Below are 19,813 nucleotides of genomic sequence, written 5' to 3'. Positions count from 1 at the left end.
GGTGGGTCGCAGGCCCGCCTACCTTGCAGGAGTGATTGGAAGCTCTGTCCCGCCACGGGCCACTGGGCCTTTTCTGCCGGTGGTCACCGTTCCGCCTACCTGGCAGGCGCGGGGGTTGGGGGGCGGCTCTGCCCCTCAGCAGGCCGCTGGGCCTGCTCTGCTATTTATTTTAATGGTCCCTTTTTTCTTAGAGTTTAAGGACTGACTTTGAATTCATTTTGTTTTCTGTAAGCAGGTCTTTCCATTTCTAAGCCAGATGTGGTTTCCTTATTGGAGCAAGGGAAAGAGCCCTGGCTGGGAAAAGGAGACGTGAGCAGAGATCTCCCTTCAGGTGGGTGAGGTAGAAACTGCCAGGGAAAGTTTTTAAAGTAACAACACCATTAGTCAACGAGAAGGCAATACTTTTAGAATGCAAGTTGGGAATTTTCCCACAAACATACCAATGATGTGGAGATGATGAAGTCTTGCTCACAGCATACATGAGAGAACTCAGCCACATCCCCAGCCCCCCCCTTTTTTTTTTCCCCTTTCATATTTTATTTAGAGACAGGGTCTTGTGGAGTTGCTGAGGCGGCTTCCACTCATGACCCTCCTGCCTCTGCCTCCTGGGCTATTGGGATGCAGTGTGGCCGCCAGGCCTGGCCTCACACTGCCTCCTGCTATCTCGCCTTTCTTCCTTCAAATCAGCAAATGTGTCTGTTGCTTAAATAAGAAGTCATGTATAGTTTATAGTGTTGTTCTTTTTAGTCATCTTGGAAAGATTAAATCGTTGTTTGGCTGGTTGATGATCGATTCATTTATTCATGTATTAATATTTACTGAAATTTTAATCTTGTCAAGACTTTCTCTCAGGCAATACAGAGACTAAAGGATATACAAAATTGTAGAAACTATCAAAGAATTTGTGGCCTTTGTGTGTTTTTAAGTAACACGAGTTAGAGATTAGCAGTTCCACAATGAGAGAAGGAATTTCAAGTTGGTATTTTAGGCCGGAATATTCTGGGTAGGGATTGAAAAGAAAACAAAAAACAGGAAAATCCTGGTTTTTATTTATTTAATTTTTTTTTTAGACCTTTATTTTATTTATTTGTATGTGCTGCTGAGAATCGAACCCAGTGCCTCATACATGCTAGGTAAGCATGCTACCACTGAGCCACAACCCTAGCCCTAGGAAAATCCTGGTTTTAGAAAAAAGATGACAGATAAGTTTGAGATATACTTGATGGGATTAGAAGATGATACAAATGAAGGTGTTCAGCCATGGTTGTTGGAATGTATCTTAGAAAAATGTTCAGGCTAGAGATGCAGATTTAGGGATCTTACACAAAGAGGTAAAAATTGAAGCCATAAATAAACTGAGAATGGCTCTGAAAGCCTTCCTCACCTTTGGTTGGCAGTCAATTGCTGATCAGATGCATCTTTATTTTTATTTTTTTGGTACTGAGGATTGAACCTAGGGGTGCAAAACCACAGAGCCCCAGCCCCATCTTTTTATTTTTAATTTTTTTAATATTAAGAAATTTTTTTAGTTGTACATGGACACAATACCTTTATTTTTATTTACATGGTGCTGAAGACTGAACCCATGCAAGGCAAGCCCTTTACTACTGAGCCACAACCCCAGCCCCCCAACTCTTTTTATGTTTTAATTTGAGACAGGGTCTCCCTAAGTTGCTTAGGGCCTCACTAGTTCCTGAGGCTGGCTTTGAACTCATGATCCTTCTTCCTCAGCCTCCTAAGCTACTGGGATTATAGACATGTGCTATTGCACCTGGCTGATGAACCTCTTTAAAAATAAATATGGCCATGCCCACTCTTGAAAATTTATTATGGAAAAAATATGAATCTATATTTGTATGTCTTTAGAAAAAGTTCTGTAACCTCTGTAGCTGGTGCTGAATCAGAGGTCTACTAGAGGCACAGTGACCTTTAGAGAATGGTCCTATTGAGGAAAAAGGAAGACATCTGTGTTTAGGAAACAGCAGCATATAAGGCCTGAAGAGGGAACAGGAGATGTGCTGTAAGAACATCTCTTGCTGTCAGGAGAGTAGTTGTCATTAATGTCCTGGTACAGAGACTTCTAAGAGGATACAGAGAAGGTCTTAGGAAGAAGGTGCTGATGTGGACTAAAGTCAAGCGGGAAAACACGTACAGGGGACTTTATTCAAATGCAAGTTAAACAGTAAAGATGTCTTTTTCTAAACTTTTATTCATTTAGTTAGTTGTTGTGATAGGGTCTTGCCATTACCCAAGCTGGTCTCAAATTCCTGGGCTCTAGCAGTCCTCCTGCCTCAGCCTCCTGTGTAGCTGGGGTGATAGGCATTTGCCATCTGGCTTCTTTTGGGCAATAAAAACAAACAAACAAAATCCAAAACTAATGCGATCATATATTGGGGAAGTAAGAAAAGGGACAGCGTGGAGGAATTGCTCGGATTTCACTACTGTACTGTAGCTCTTGGAAATTTTGTCTTTATTCCCAGTACTAGCGATTGAACAGGGATTTAAGCATGCTAGGCAGGTCCTCTACCACTGAACTATGCCGCCCACCCCAGCCTTTATTTTATTTTTTGTTTTGATACAGGATCTCATTAAGTTGGCCAGACTGGCCTTGAACTTGTGGTTCTCCTGCCTCAGCCTCCTGAGTAATTTGGATACAGGTGTGCACCATCATGTCTGGCTTTCCTGTTATATTTTTTTGGGGTACTTAGTACTAGGGATTGCACTTAGGGGTGTTTAATCTCTGAGCCACATCTCCAGCCCTTTTTTAATTTTTTTTATTTTGAGATAGTGTCTCTCTAAGTTGCTTAGGGCCTCACTGGTTGCTGGGGCTGGCTTTAAACTTGGGATTTTCCTGCCCCAGCCTCCTGAACCACTGGGATTATAGCCGTGAACCACCATGCCTGGCTCTGTATCTTTTTTTGAAAACTCCTTATTGTGAAATATCACACAGAGACAGTAATGATGTGTAATCATAAACATGCATCATTTTTTTTTTTTTTTGGTACCAGGATTGAACCCAGGGTGCTTAACCCTAACCATATCCCCAGCCCTTTTTATATTTTATTTAGAGACAGGATCTTGATAAATTGCTTGAGGACTTTGCTAAGTTGCTGAGGCTGGCTTTGAACTCACGATCCTCCTGCCTCAGCCTCCTGAGATGCTGGGATTACAGGCGTGTGCCACCATGCTTGGCTAAAGTAAACACTTTACATTTAAAAGTTTTTATCATAACCTAGTCTAGCTCTAATAAGATCAATAGAGACATCTAGTTAGTTAGTCGAGGGAGGCAGAAAGATTGGTAAAAAATAAGGACATAGAATCCACAGGACATAATAATTGAATAGGTGAACATGAGTAGACATGAAGAAGGTTCAGGAATTATGGTTGGCATCATCATTTGCTTGGTAGTATTATCTCCTAAGAAGGGAATGATGAGCAAGTTTGTGTAGGGGCTCAAGAGTGTATCAGTTTGTGTTTTGGGTCTCTGTGGGACACCTGAGTATCATTTATGGAGCTGAAGAAAGATATCTCAGTGCTCCTCAAATTTTAGTCTGCACAAAAGTCACCTGGAGAAGTACCAAATCCTTCCTGGGCATCTCCCAGAAATTCTGTGAGTAGGTTGGGGGTAGAGTGCCAGGTTTGCATTTTGAACAAATTACCAGGTGATGCTGATATTGAGCTAAACTAGATATTTAGGAGTTACCTGGAGAGATTTTTAAATTTTTAAATTTCTTTGTAAAATTCCTGTGTAATTATTACTGAGTTTTTTTCTTAACTAACTTTCCCCAGTCCTTGCTAACAAGCTATATTGCTTCTCTACAGCCAAAGCTAGTGAATTTGTTGTGTATTTATATCACTTAAACTTTGTTGTAGAAATAAAAATACCCCAAACCTTTCTATACTGATTTTTTTTTCTTGTAAATACTGAAAGGATTTTTTGAAAATAACAAACTTTACTTTAGGATGACTTTATGTTCACAAAATTGAGAGGAAAATACAGATAGTTTCCACTCAGCCGTGGTCTCCACACGTATACAACTTCCCCGTTATTGACGTCCCTTGCTACAGTAGTGCATTTCATATAAAGGGACTTGAGCACCATGGATTTTATTGTCCAGAGTGTGTCCTGGAACCGGTCCCTGTGGATACAGAGGGATGACTGTGTTCTCTGTTGCGTCTTGCTGTATCGGCTGGGATGTCCAGTGTCATGTATAAAGGCGGTGGTGGGGGCACATCCTTCTTCTCCTGGTCTCACCAGGAAAGCTTCCTAGTTCTCACCATTCTGCATGATGTCAGCTTGAGCTTTGTGGGTTTTAGATCAAGTTGACGGATCTCCCCTTCATTCCTGTTTTGCCAGGAGTTGTCATGAGTGGGTTTTGGAGTCGGCAGGTGCTTTTTTGTATCTGTGGATTTGTGATTTCTGCCTCGTGTGTTGTGTTACAGTAGTTGATTCTCAAATGCTGAACCAGCCCTGCATATCTGCAATCAGTCCCACTTGGTGCTGGGTGTGGTTCTTTTTATACGCTGTTGGGTCTGACTTGCTAATACAGGTAACCCTTTAGACCTGTGGAGGGTTGGATCCAGGACTGTCTGCCTGCAGATGCTCAGATGGCATAGAGTTTTCATATGAGCTGTCACATCTTCCTGTGCACTTTAAATCACCTCTAAGTTATTCATAGTGCCTGACGCAGCATGAATTCTACAGGAATTTATTGCACTGTTGTTGGGCAATAATGACAAGTCTATATACATGTTCAGTAATTGTTTTCTTGAATTATTTTAAACATTTATTTTTTAGTTGTAGGTGGACACAATATCTTTATTTTATTTTTATGTGGTGCTGAGGATCGAACCCAGTGGCTTACGCATGCTAGGCGAGTGCTCTACCTCTGAACCACAACCCCAGCCCTTTCTTGAATATTTTTGATGTGTGGTTGAATCTGTAGATACAGAGAGCCAACTACTCAGGGAAGATTTCTACATGATGTTCATGGGAGATTGCTGAGAGCCATTGCCAAGTAGGAATGACGCATCGCAATTTCTTTGTCAGCCTACTCCATGTTGCTTAGAGGAAGGACTCTCCTTTGGACCCAGGTCATTTGCAGAGACATTGCATGTATGTTTGAGTAAGGTGACCCTGCTCAAGGACCAGGGTGGATCCGGGTTTAGGGAGGATCCTGCTGGATTAGGGTGGGTCCAGGTTTAGGGTGTATCCTGCTGGGAATAGGGCGTATCCTGCTGCCTCAAGCGCCCGCCCGCTCCTTGAGTTCCCGTTGAGTTCTCGCGGGATTCAGAGAGTATTTTGGGATGGAGAGCCCAGTGGAAGTGTAGATTTTGCCCAGAACGTGTTTGTAGAGTGCCGGTGTGAGTTCGGGAATAAAGAATTGCTGTTTGAATCTACAAGGCTGTGAGTGGCTCGTGATTTTGTGCCCAGCCAGACTACGGCACAAAATGCTTATAATTTTCTTTTTTTGTAATATCTCTGGTATTAGGGTAACGTTGACCTTCTAGAACGAGTTAGGAAATATTCCCTTTGTTTCTGTCTTCTGAAAGAGTGTAGAGAATTTGGCAAAAATTCACCAGTGAACCCATCTGGACGTGGTACTTTCTGTTCAGGAAAGTTATTATTGATATAGTTCTTTGATACAGGCCTATTCAGGTTGTCTTTTTTTTTTTTTCAGTTGTAGATGGCAGATGTCTTTATTTTATTTATTTTTATGTGGTGCTAAGGATCATGTGTAGGCCAGTGCTCTGCCACTGAGCCCCAGCCCCAGCCCAGGTTGTCTGAGTTTTAACAGTTTGTGTCTTTTAAGCAATTGTGACATTTCATGTGGGTTTATCAAATTCATAGGCACAGAGTTGCTTAGAACATTCATTTACTATTCTTTGAATGTTCAGGGGGATATGAAGTGACCCTTTTCCACCACCATTTGTGTCATCTCTTTTTTTCCTTAGTTAACGTGGCTAGCATCTTACTATTGATTTTTTATTTTCCCTTGTTGAGGGCCATAGCCGCGTCGGGATGACGCATGCCTTTTTTCCCAGAAGTAGTGGTTGAGAGGTGACGCCAGCAAGCCATTAAGATGATGACTTTTGAGTTCTCGCGGAGTTCCCATTGAGTTCTGGTTGAGCTCTCGCGGGGATTCCTGAAGAGTTCTCATTGGTTGGGGAAGTGTCGGAGGCGGGATTTTCCGGTTGGGGGTTCCTGGAGGAGCTGCGTGGCGTTCAGGGGAGTTCCTGGGAAGCGTGTGTGGAGTGTGCTGGTGGAGTTCAGGAATAAAGTTTGTTTCTGCTTCAGTGGCTTGTGATTTGTGCCCAGCCAGACTGAGGCATTCCCTATCCAATATCTTATTTTCAATTTCAGATTTCTGCTCCAATTTTTCTTTTTCTCTTGCCTACTTTGGATTTAATTTGCTCTTTTTCTAGCTTCTTAAAGTGGATTGAGTTTGAATCTTTCTTTTAAAATACATAGATGCATTCATTGCTGTGTATTTCCCCCTAATCGCTGCTTTCGCAGTATTTTACTAAGTTTTGGTAAGTTCTATTTTCATTTTCATTTGTTTCAAAGTATTTTGAAATTTTTTTTTTTTGCAATTTATTCTTTGACCTCTGTGTTATTTAAAAGTGTGTTGTTTAATCTCCATGTATTTGGAAATTTTCCATTTAACCCTTGTTTTTTATTTCTAGTTCACTGATTTCTTGTTCCATTTAATTCTGTTGTGGTCTTGGGATTATATATCATGGTTTCTACTCTTTCAAATGTGTAAAGGTTGTTTTATGACCTAGAATGTGATCTGTCTTGGTGAAAGTTCCATGTGAGCTTGAGAAAATGTGTACTCTGTTTTTGCGTGAACATTATAGAAGTTGTACTTAGTGCGTTAAAGGTGTCATTGAGGTCAATTGTGTCCTTATTGATTTCCTGCCTACTGGATCTGTGCATTTCTGATAGAGAAGTCTTCAGTTGTCTTCAACTGTGATAGTGGATTCATCTGTTTCTGTTTCTTCTTTTTTTGGGTACTGGGGATTGAACTCAGGGGAACTTGACCACTGAGCCACATCTCCAGCCCTATTTTGAATTTTATTTAGAGACAGGGTCCCACTGAGTTGCTTAGGGTCTCTCTGTTGCTGAGGCTGGCTTTGAACTCATGATCCTCCTGCATCAGCCTCCTGAGCTGATGGGATTATAGGTGTGGCCACTGTGCCTGGTTGTATTTCTCCTTTTGGGTATAAAATGCCCCACCTATTTTGATATTCTGTTGTGATGTGAATACACACTAAGAATTATAATGTTTTCTAAGAGCATTCTTTATTTATAATAATACTTTTGGGGTTCCAGGGCTCGAACCCAGGGCCTCATACATTCTTTTTTTTTTTTTAATAAGTTATCATGGCTTGACATTATGAATTTATTTATTTATTTTTTGAGAGAGTGAGAAAGAGAGAATTTTAATATTTATTGATTTATTTTTTTAGTTTTTGGCAGACACAACATCTTTGTTTGTATGTGGTGCTGAGGATGGAACCCGGGCCGCACGCATCCCAGGCGAGTGCGCTACCACTTGAGCCACATCCCCAGCCCCCTCATACATTCTTGACAAATGTTCTGCCACTGATCTACACCCCAGCCTTGAGGACTCTTCTTATGCAGTGCTCTTCTTTAGATGTCTGCTTTGTCTGAAATTATTGTAACCACTCTTTCTTTCTTTTGGTCAGTGTTAGCATGTTTTTTCTTTCTATATTCTTTTTTTCTTTGATACCCTCTTGCTCCGCCCCCGTACTAGGGATTGAACCCAGGGCTCTTCGACACTGGGCTACTTTCACAGCTGTTTTCTATTTCTTGAGGCAGTGCTGAGGTTACTAATACCCCAGTAGAGCAGATTACTGCTTGGAAATGTATACTATCTGGGAAAATAAAAAGTCTGAAAAAAATCAGTAAGGAATAAAAGACAACAGACACTTTTTAAAAAGCCTGGCTCCTCTCACCCTCACTCTCCTTGGTAATAGTGTAAGTTCACCAATAAAGTTCTAGTTTTCTATTTGTAGCAAAAATAAACCCCCAAAAACAAAAAAACCAGAAATTAGATTTAAAGGCGGGATGCCTGGTAGGTCTTCCAGCGCTGAGAGGAACTGGAACTGAACAATCCTTTATTTAAGATCCTTTATTTAAGGGGAAGTACATCAGAAGTTTCCATGTGGCAGGCTTGTTGAGGAACAGGGTGGGGATGGGAAGACAAGTTGTTTGGTGGCTGGTTATACCGTTTCTGGCAGCTGCATTTGAACCTAGGGCTTGGAGCCGAGGCAGAGCACCAGCATGACCTGGGCTTTCTTGAACCAGGAGTCCCCAGAAAAGTGGCCTCCCTGACTTGTGTTGGCTCAACAGACCCATAATTCATGCCTGGCTTCCAGCAAGGCAGGATTTTGCTTAGTTGCCCAGGCTGGCCTGGGATTGGAGATCCTCCTGCTAGGGCCTCCTGAGTAGCTGGGACTACAGTTGTGTGCTACCACATGTGGTTTGTATGTTAATATCTTAAACTTGGTTTTCTTGGTTGTGTTTTTTTACTCATTGTTTTGGGGACTCATAGGCAAAAATGATCCTAGATCCATGTGTTTAACACAGGTTTTTCCAGTAGTGTTAAATGTGCAGATTTATTCAGGGATTTCAGCTCTAACTAGTCTCCTTGATGAAGCCTTTCTTTTCTGTGGCATAGATTTTCATACTTCATCTTTTTTTTATGATTTTTACTCTAAATATAATGAATGTATTCTTTTGATTTTATATCATTAGCTAATGTTTTCTTCTGTGTTCTCTTTACTGATTCTCAGCTTCTGAAGAGAATTTGTCAGTAACCCCACGGCTTTTACACAGATACTCAGTAGACGTGTAATTGGCTTATGAAAGCAGCAGGAAAGGAATTTAATTTTCTCTTTATTGAGATCATTATTCCAGAAGCTATTTTGCTGTCTCCCCTCTTGTAATCATTCTGTATTTCTGTGTGTGTACCGCATAGGTACAGATGTTGATTCATTACTAAAACAGACATTAAAGATACAAGGTTGCTGGGTGCAGAGGCACATGCCTGTAATCCTAGCGGCTCAGGAGGCTGAGGCAGGATGATCTCGAGTTCAAAATCAGCCTCAGCAACTGTGAGTCACTAAGCAACTCAGTGAGACCCAGTTTCTAAATAAAATACAAAGTAGGCTGGGAATATGGCTCAGTGGTCGAGCGCCCCTGAATTCAATCCCAGGTAACCTCCCCCGCAAAAGACATAAGGTCTATTTACTTTTCCCTAAAAGTTAACAGTGATAATATGGAATAGCATTCCTTCCCCCTCAAAATGTGTCAAACTATGTTAGAAAGAAAAATGAATTGGTTTTTTTGTGTGTGTGTGGTGTTGAGGTAGAGCCCAGGGTCTTATGCATGATAGGCAAGTAGTCTATCCCTGAGCTAGATCCTCAGCCCAGGAGAATAGTGAATTTTTAAATGTGTTATTGAGAAATAATGTTAAAATTACAGAAAAGTTGTAAGAATAACACAAAGAATACCCACATGCCCTTTACCTACACGGCTCACATGTTGCCACATTTGCCTTATCATTTGGTTTACATTTTTTCCTGAAACATTTGAGAATAAATTATACATATCATGGTATTTTACCCTTACATACTTGTGTATTTCCTAAGAATAAAGATTTGAAAACACACACACACACACACACACACACTTATATTTATTTTGGTACTGGGGACTCAACCTAGGGGTGCTTAACCCCTGAACCACATCCTCAATCCTTTTTGTTTTTTATGTTGAGACAGGGTTTCACTAAGTTGCTAAAGCTGGTCTTGAACTTGTGATCTTCCTGCCTCATCCTCCTGAGTCACTGGGATTACAGGCATGCACCACCTGCCTAGTGAGGATTTGAATATATTTTTTTAAAAACCCCTTCAGCTGAACTTGGTGGTGCATATCTGTAGTTCCAGAAGCTTAGAGGCTGAGACAGGAGAATTGTGAGTTCAAGGCCAGCGTGGGCAATGTAATGAAAATCCTGTCTTGTTATGGTTTGGATATGAGGTGTCCTGCAAAATCTCATGTGTGACACAGTGCAAGAAGGATCAGAGGAGAAATGATCGGGGTGTGAGAGTCTTACCCTAATCAGTTAATTGATCCCTGATGGGATTAACTGAGTGGTAACTGGAGGCAGGTAGGGTATGGCTGGAGGAAGTGGTTCGTTGGGGTCGTGGTTATGGGGTGTATATTTTGTTTCTGGAAAGCGGAGTCTCGCTCTGCTTCCTGATCACCATGTGAGCTGCTTCCATCTGCCACACTCTTCTGCCATAATGTTCTGCCTCACCTTGAGCTCCAAGGAATGAAGTCTGCCTTCTTTAGACTAAAACCTCTGAAACTGTGAGCCCTCAAATAAACTTTTCCTCTTCTACAACTATTCTAGTCAGATCTTTGAGTCACAGCAGCAAAATAGCTGACTAGAACACGTCTCAAAAGATAAAAAGGGGGCTGGGGTTATGGCTTAGCAGTAGAACGCTCGCCTTGCATGTGCAAGGCCCTGGGTTCGATCCTCAGCACCACATAAAAATGATAAATAAGTAAATAATAAAATTATTGTGTCCAACTACAACTACAAAAAATAAATATTAAAAAAAAAAATAAAAAGAACTAGGATACAACTCAGTGGTAAAGCATCCTGGGTTCCATCCCTAGGATCACAAAAAACATAAATCACAGTTTTATAAAATTTTGTTCCAAATGAAAACTGAAGTCACTTCCGAAAATTCAGGCTTGAGGAAATCAAAGCTGTGCCTGTCTGTGAAAGGTATTGGATGGGAAGATAGCTGCGCCAATGCTGAGCCTCCTGTCCGCACAGAAGGCTGAGTCGGTGCGCAGTTCTTGGAGAAACATTTTCTTTCCTCCCACTTGGCACAGGTATTGTATGATGTTCCAAACGGCACTCGGCCCACAGTTGGATGTCTTGTGGGACCTGAAGAATACCTGCAGTGTTCATTAGCAGCATCTTGGACTTGCCACTTTCAGATCATTCTGGCAACCAAGTGCAGTTTGAACAGAGACCTGAACATGAACTCCTGTCCTTCATGAACATCTGTCTCCTGGATGATAGTGTCTTTGTCCCCCTCTCCTTCGTTACTTACATGTGGTCTTTCCCCCTGTGTGTCCATATCTCTCTTAACCTTGTCTCTTCTGATTACTGGGCACACTGCTCAGACTTCACAGCTAAATATAGCAGCTATGAAAGCCGTGGAATTGCTAAATTTTATTTTTAATTTCCCCCCAATTCTCTCATCAAAAAGGGAGGAATGGCAGAGTTGGGTGTGGTGACACATATGTGATCCCAGCAACTCAGAAAGCTAGGGCAGGATTGCAGGTTTGAGGCCAGCCTTGGCAACTTAGTGAGACCCTGTCTCAAAATAAAAAATGGAAGGGGCTGGGGCTGTAGCTCAGTGGTAGGACACTTGCCTAGCATGTGTGAGGCTCTGAGTTTGATCCCCAGCACCACATAAAATAAAAACAAATGAAATAAAGGTATTGTGTCCATCTACAACTAAAAAATATTAAAAAAAAAAAAAGGGTGGGGCAATGGTGGTGAGAATAAGCCAAGTCTGGCCTGCTATCTCAGCCACTTGGGTGGTTGAGGCAGGATCATGAATCAAGCCCAGCTTGGGTAACCTAGTGAGACCCTGTCTCAATATAAGTAAGTAAGTAAATAAAAGGAATGGCTTTTAAATTTACTTAATACAGAAAAAAAAATTGCCTTATTTGCTTTTTTTTTTTTTTTTGTATCTTTCAGTGTCAGAGTCAAGTATTGAGATCCAAGAAGTTTCTCCAGAAGATGTCATTCATGATGACTCATCCCAGTATTTGATGATGGGAAGAATGCTAAGCCAAGGTCCCATGTATTCCAGCATTAAAGGAAGCTGGAAATGCAAGGGTGGTCCTGACACACTTCAAGGAAATCAGGGATGTACTGGGAAAGTGGCAGACCCTCACCAAGAAACTCTGCCTCGACACGTGAGTATCTGTGTGGTAGAAAGGCCCTATGGATGCCGCGAGTGTGGGAAGACATTCAGTCGGCGGTTTTCCCTTGTGTTACATCAGAGAACTCACACTGGAGAGAAACCGTATGTGTGTAAGGAATGTGGCAAAACCTTTAGCCAGATTTCAAATCTGGTGAAACATCAGATGATACATACAGGGAAGAAACCCCACGAGTGTAAGGACTGCAATAAAACCTTTAGTTACCTTTCCTTCCTCGTTGAGCACCAGAGAACACATACTGGGGAGAAACCCTACAAATGTACTGAGTGTGGAAAGGCCTTCAGTCGTGCTTCCAATCTCACCCGACATCAGAGGATTCACATAGGGAAGAAGCAGTATGTTTGTAGGAAATGTGGGAGGGCCTTCAGCAGTGGCTCTGAACTTATTCGCCATCAGGTGACACACACTGCAGAGAAGCCTTACGAGTGCACTGAGTGTGGGAAGGCGTTCCGGCGCTCCTCACACCTCACTCGACATCACAGCATCCACACGACCAAGACCCCCTACGAGTGCCCTGAGTGTCAGAAGGCGTTCCGTTGCCATTCGTTCCTCACGAAACACCAGAGAGTCCACGCTGGAGAAAAGCTCTACGAATGTGACGAATGTGGAAAAGTCTTCACTTGGCATGCGTCTCTCACGCAGCACACGAAGACCCACACTGGAGAGAAGCCCTACACCTGTGCTGAGTGCAACAAAGCCTTCAGCAGGAGCTTCTCCCTCATTCTGCACCAGGTGACTCACACTGGAGAGAAGCCTTATGTTTGCAAAGTGTGCAACAAATCCTTCAGCTGGAGTTCAAACCTTGCTAAGCACCAGAGAACACACTCACTGGACAACCCCTATGTTTATGAAAATTCATTTAATTACCACTCTTTTCTTGCTGAACACACTATAAAGAAAACCTAAGAACAAATTCATCAGTAAACAGCAAAAGGTAATGCCTCACTTTCCCTTCAGACAACTCTCAGAAAGAAGCCTTGTGTGAATGTGAAGATGTGATCCACACCTTATTCAAAATCCTGCAGAAGAGTCCCAAAATCTGTGGGAAAGCCATTCTAGCTGCTCATTCTCTATCAGAAGACGAAATCACTATTGAGGAAATTGTTCTTATAACACTGAGAATACTCTTCATTTGGTAGGAGTCTCTCACTCTACTTTTGTAAATTCCTTCCTATTAAGATATGAGGGAACTTTTATTTGAGATATCAGTCCTTATTCTTCATCTGTTAGTTCAGCCAGGACAGATGCATGGTAAGAAAGAGCTTTAGAAAAGGATACTTTGGACATCAGAAAGTACATAAATGAAGTGATGCATAGAAACACAGTGCTTGGGAATTCCTATATTTTCCATTCAGTATTTATTAAAATTTTAAATACTCTTGAAGGAGAGAAGGCAGTATCTGAAGCTCAGATGAGGGAATCATGTTGAAAAACTACTCTAATGAGCAGTCATCTTGGGTGGAATCAGTGTGGGGAAGGGTCTCATTTTGGGGTGGGGGGAGATGGGATTTTTTAAAGAAGTGAATTCAGAAGAGGAAGTTATAAATAAACCTTTTGGCTTTTACTAAACTAATCTTGTACCTGCTCATCTTCCACAGCATATGTGACTCTGAAAGTATAACTACTACGACATTGACATCCACAAGAAGAGTGCTCTGCTTTCATAGGAACATCATACAAACACAGAAACATTAGGCGTTTTCTGGTTTTAACTTTGCAGTGAGAGAATTTGGTTTTAAAGTTATGCTAACTCCTGTTTATCCTTGAATCTAACTAAGACAGTCTGAAATGGAAGATGCATCACAGCAAATTTCCCAGGCAGTTTCCCTTTTTTGTTCCATTTACAGAGAGAACAGTTTTCTCATAAGCACATATATAAGCCTTTTGGTATGATCAGCTGCCCAGCTGGCACAGCTCACACCTTCAGGGTAAGTTTGCTTTGATCAGCAAGGTAAGCAATTTCATAGAAGGAATCAGTAAATAGGAGAAACTTTATTGAGCACTGATACTATAGTAGCTGCACATCTGTAAAAGGTGTTAATGGATAAATATCTCATTCAGAGTCATTTTTTAATACCTTTATTTTATTTGTTTATTTTTATGTGATGTTGAAGATCAAATCCAGTGCCTAACACGTTCAGAGTCATTTTTTTTAGGAGATAAAGCCTAGAATAATCTGGTCCTGGAGAGCCTTATTTACATGCCACTAGACTTCTGCATGCATGATCAGAAGGGCTGCATTCTCTGGAAGCTTTTGTCATTATGCCATTTTTGTATATATATTTTGAAGTGTCCCAAAGCTTTGCATAAGATTCATTTAGGAGAGGCTGATATTGATCTGAAAACTGTAGTCTGGCTCAAACACTGATGATGCCTGGATAGAGATGGGTATGTAGTATCGGATTTGGTTTTCTAAGGTAGTTGGTAGTCTGTATCAGGGTGAAGATCATGTTACCTGAGCTGTCAATATTAGGGAGAACATGAAAACACTTTATTTAAGTTGATATTTTATATACTTAAGGGTTTACCTAATATATTCCATTATCTGATTCAGATCCAGAAACCACCTGCTCTCTACTCAGTGGGACCTGACTTGTGTGAAATATAGTCAGGTGTTGGGGATTGTGGCCCATGTCCAGATCAGGGCTTGTGAATTAAGAATGGTTTTTACAATTTTTAAATGTCTGTTTATTTTTTAATTTTTATTTTAAAAGGATGAAGAATATGCAATAGAGATATATATGGCCTGCAAAGTTTAAAATAGTGTCTAGACCTTTATAGAAAACTTGTCAACTGTGATATAAATGAATATTAAGTTTACTCACTGATAATTATATTATATTTGGTTTTCAATAAAATACCTATGGAATTTAACATGTAATGAAACTAAAGAAGCATGGGGACAGCACAAGAAGGAGGGTGCCAAGTAAAGAGTGGGGGACCCTTGCAGCACCAGGGAAGTGGGAGAGGTGTTGATTGGGCTCTTTGTTCATCTAGAGGCAGGTTAAGTCGGTATGTACTATTTGGGAAAATTCATAGATGCTGTAAACTTCTCCCTGTATTACTGTGTTTCAGTCAAGTTTTTACAAGTCTTCCAAAAGAAGATTAAACTAAGCTTCAGCACTGAGACAGGAAGGTACTCTGAATGCAGAAAGATAAGGGGATAGAGCAACAGTATATTCAGTGTGAGTGAAGTAAATGCTGGTTGTTTGGTAATAATCCAACCTCGAGCTTCACTTTGCATTTAACATTGGTAATCTGCCCTCTGTCTGAGAACTTCCTAGATTTCTGGTGCTGAAATCTTGGAATTCCCTTGCTTCTCTGATGTCTTGCTTCCAAGTGGCTTCAGTTCTATCTTTATCTCCTGCCTAAGCACAAAAATCAGCCCACATTCCTCTTCCATCTTCCTTTTTGGATTCCTTTGCAAATACATACACTCACATTGTATTGATTGCACTCACATACTGTTTTTTAAAAAGCAGTATACTTGGGGCTGGGGATGTGGCTCAAGCGGTAATGCGCTTGCCTGGTGTGCGTGCGGCCCGGGTTCAATCCTCAGCACCACATACAAACAAAGATGTTGTGTCCGCCGAAAACTAAAAAATAAATATTAAAATTCTCTCTCTCTCTCTCTCTTTAAAAAAAAAAAAGCAGTATACTTAATTTTTCTCACATATAAAGATGTCCTGGTCTGGGGATGTAGTTCAGTGATAGAGCACTTGCCTAGGCCCTGGGTTTCATCCCAAGCACTGCCCAAAAAAGAGAGTCCTGGTAATAAGCAGGGAGGAGAACTAGCACAGCTATTCAAAGCTGTTTTGAGGAAGCAGGAGCTCTTCTACATTATCTTTAGGCATCATTTGTCATTCTCCTGGGCACAAGATAGATGTCTCTCTCAGCTCCAAAAATGGTACCTTTGAAGGCAGAAGAAAGAAGGCAGAAAGGCAAAGTTTTGCAAAAAGAACAAAATAGTCGGGTTCAGTGATACTAGTCTATTTCTGATTGGTCAGGAAAGAAGAATGTTGTCACCCTTGGCTATATTAGTTAGGAAGGGTGAGCAGTTAGGCCAGAAGCAATATCTGCCTTATTGGGCCTGATGGCAACTCTCAAAAAAACACCAATAAAGTAGCTTCAAGTGTTCCAGATACTGTGAACCAGTGCAGCAACTCAGAACTCAAAAAGGCAACTGAAACACTTCACATGTGAAAAATATGGAATTGTAAATAGTCAAGGATCAAAAATATCATGACAAATAGACAATATTCAAATATATTAACCTGGGACAAAATGTGTTATAAAGTCAAAGGAGTGTCTTCAGGGCCATATTTAACCTTAAATGCTAATTTTAGAGAAGAAAGACCAAATAATGAGTTTGAAGTGCACCATTAGACAATGAAAAAGATGACAACACACTCAACACATACAGGGTTTCTGTCTCATCATGAATTCTCTTGTGTATAGTAAGTGAAGGGCTCTGAAAGCTTTCCCACATTGGATACATTTGTAGCGTTTCTCCCCAGTGTGAATTCCTACTTGTTTCCTCAGGGAAGAGGAACTGGTAAGGCCTCCCCACACTCCTTCCTTTGGTAGGCCTTCTCCCTGGGGTGAGTCCTGTTATGCATCCTGAGGGATGAGAGGCCCCTGGCTTTCCCAGTCACTGCATCAAAAAAGTCCCCTCAAGTGTGTGTCTTCTTGTGAACCTTGTGAGAGCTGGGGTTGAAGGCTTTCCCACAGTCACTGCACCCATAGAGTGTCTCCCCGGCATGTATTCTCTTGTGTTCTATGAGGTAAGAGCTGCGCCAAAGGATTTTCCACACAGGTCACACTCATAGGGTCTCTCTCTAGGTCACACTCATGTGAGTTCTCACATGAGCCTTAAGAGATGGTTTTTGACTGAAAACTTTTCCACATTGATTGCATTCATAAGGTCTCTCTCCAGTGTGACTTCTTACATGTCTCCTTAAGGTGGAGGAGTTGTTGAATACCTTCTCACATTCCCTACATTCATATTTTTTTTCTCACCCATGTGACTTTTTTTTGTGCAAAATAAAATTAGATTTCCTTTTTTTTGGGATTGAACTCAGGGGCATTCGATCACTGAGCCACACCCCCAACCCTCTTTTCTATTTTATTTAGAGACAGGGTCTCACTGAGTTGCTAAGTACCTTACTTTTACTAGGCTAGCTTTGAATTTGTGATCCTCCTGCCTCAGCTTCCTGCTGAGTTTACAGGTGTGTACCACTGCGCCTCGCTTGGATTTCCTTTTAAAGGCTTTTCCACATTGATCACGTTCATATTGTTTCTCACCAGTATGAATCTGTTCTTGTTACTTAAGGGGCAAATGATGACAAAATGTTTTCTTCTTTTTGATGTGTTCATGAGAGTTTCCTATCATGTGAAAACTGTTGTGTGTAGAAAGCATGTTACTGTGTTTGAAGTGCAGACCAGGTTTGCGGCATGTGTATTCATTCTCTTCTTGCTGTTTTAGATTTTTTTATGATCCATAGAGCTTGATCATATTAATGACTTTCACAGTGCTTCTCACTTAGAGAGTCTTTCTCATAATTGTTTGCAATTGAATTGTGTCCCCAAATGTTCACTGTCTGAATAAGATTTATGGCAATGTTTACTCGTGGAAACACTCTGTAAAAAAAATGAGTTCTGATCTAAGTTTAGAGTTTTCTTCTAACTCATGATAGTCACATAATCTCTCCTGAGATATCGGTTCCTTTTGGGTGTATGTCACTTGCCTCAAACATCCCTCTGGGGTCTTGCGGTGCATTCTAATCTTAACACATTCCCCGTCTTCTAATGTGGAGCACCAGTCGTTCATTATGAATCCTGTTTGCTCTCCATTGGATGGTTTCTCTTCCAAAATATTCTGCATAGGAGTTGGCCCTCTGGCTTTAAGTTGATCTTCCAGTGTGGACAGATGGCCTAGGGAATTCTCCTTTTCAATACTTCTTGTGTCTTCTTTTTAATTTTTTTTATAGTTGTAGATGGACAGCATACCTTGGTTTTATTTGTTTATTTTTATGTGGTACTGAGAATTGAACCCAGTGCCTCACACATGCTAGGCAAGCGCTCTACCACTGAGCTCCAGCCCCAGCCCCAGCCCCTCTCATGTCTTCTTGATCTGGGAGGAGTTCACAGAAGGTCTGTGTAATTGATATTCCACTGTGGTGAGATTTTTAGTTTTCTAACATTGCCCCTCTGTACAGACTTCTCTAAGAGTCAGCATCATACACTCCTCTTGAGTGAACTCCATCACTGTAACCTTGGAAGTCACTGGTTCCTGTAACCAGGCTGTCAGAAATCTAGCCACTATTCTTTCCTCCCCAGTATTTCTCATGCAGACACAGGTAAAGTCCTGTGTAGGGAGAGCTCAGGCAGAGGGCACATCAATGACTGCCATTTTGTGAATCCAGAAGTGACAAACTTACATAGTAGGGCAGCAAGATCAGGATGTTTCTCTGATCTACTCAGGAGAAGAATGTGTTTCACCAGTGTCCTCCCTGCAGCCAAAGAGCAGGTTCAGGTAAAAGAAGGAAGGTGGGTATGGCCCCATGGGGGGACAAGGTGAAAATATTTTGTAGACCCTCCCTGTCACCTCTCAGTAAGGTTTAGCTATCTTAAAATTGTCACCAGGATTTGTACTGACAAGTAGTATAGTCATTTTATAGTCTCTCTAGAACTACCATCCCAATTATTTGTACTAACTTCTCAGGTAGACTACTTCTTAGCTCTGGGTGAAAGGAGCATGTGTTATTAAAAAAAAAAAAAAAAGTTAAAACTGAGGAGTCAAAAATGCAAAGTTGTGTAATTAAATTTCCTGTACAGTTTGCTATTTTGTTGTTAATATTTTGGAGTAGACAAGTAATTTTCCTGTTAAACATCACTGTCTTACCTTAAGAAAAAGGCAAATAACCTTAAAGTTATTTGTTCTAAACCTTTGTTGTATGATTTGTCCCCCTGAGTAATCTTCCATATGCTGAACAGAATTGATGATTTAGTTGCTACCCTACTAGAAAATTTTACCAGAGTCATGAATGCTACATTTTCTTAACCTTTATTTCACTTATTTATTTTTATGTGGTACTGAGGATTGAACCCAGGGTCTCACATGTGCGAGGCGAGCGCTTTACTGCTGAGCCACAACCCCAGCCCACTACATATGTCTTGACATTGAAACAAATATTCGTTTAATTTCTGCCCATCTTTTCTTATGATAGTTTATACTATATAAAACCTGCTTTGGGCTGGGGATGTGGCTCAAGCGGTAGCGCGCTTGCCTGGCATGCGTGGGGTGCTGGGTTCGATCCTCAGCACCACATAAAAATAAAATAAAGATGTTATGTCCACCGAAAAGTAAAAAATAAAAAAATAACTATAAAAAAGAATGAATTGTGCTGTGGGTTGAGTCCTCCATTCTCCGTAGGTTCTTCTTCTTTTTTTTTTTCCTAGTTATAGTACTAATTGAAAAAACGAAACAGTTTACCAAACAATAGATAACTACAGATAATATTTGATGTCTAAGATTTTTTAGCAAAATGGTAATGGATACAAGTGTGTTCATTATGGTATAAATTTGTATTTTTAAAATTTTAATACTCATTAGAGAGATGATTTACCCATGGGGGGAAAAAAGAATAGGAAGCTATGGGTTTTAGGAAATTAAAGATCATAACAAAAGGGTTAAAAGTAAAAGAAGGTTGAGCATGGTGGGTGCATGTCTGTGGTTCCAGTGACGTG

The 19,813-nt window shown here is 41.0% G+C and overlaps 1 protein-coding gene across 7 annotated transcripts in view; it reads left to right on the top strand.

Annotated features, from left to right (window-relative positions):
- The window catches only part of Znf140 (zinc finger protein 140), a 23,950-nt gene extending 7,235 nt beyond the window's left edge, over positions 1-16,715 (top strand). The window contains exons 2-5 of one of the 7 annotated variants that reach the window (XR_007341493.1): positions 233-331; positions 11,817-13,199; positions 13,912-13,992; positions 14,779-16,715. Coding sequence is in view for 4 of the 7 variants with exons in the window: in XM_048785841.1 (XP_048641798.1) it covers positions 233-331; positions 11,817-12,970 (1,253 nt within the window). In the remaining 3 variants the exon portion in view is untranslated. The other 6 variants (XR_007341491.1, XR_007341492.1, XM_048785844.1 and 3 more) reach the window with 6 other exon arrangements.
- Positions 16,716-19,813: the final 3,098 nt, after the last annotated feature.

Source organism: Marmota marmota, unplaced genomic scaffold, assembly GCF_001458135.2.
Source record: "Marmota marmota marmota unplaced genomic scaffold, marMar, whole genome shotgun sequence".
NCBI classification, from domain to species: domain Eukaryota; kingdom Metazoa; phylum Chordata; class Mammalia; order Rodentia; family Sciuridae; genus Marmota; species Marmota marmota.
The sequence above is the reverse complement of the archived record's forward strand: the minus strand, read 5'-3'. Positions and strand labels throughout refer to the sequence as shown.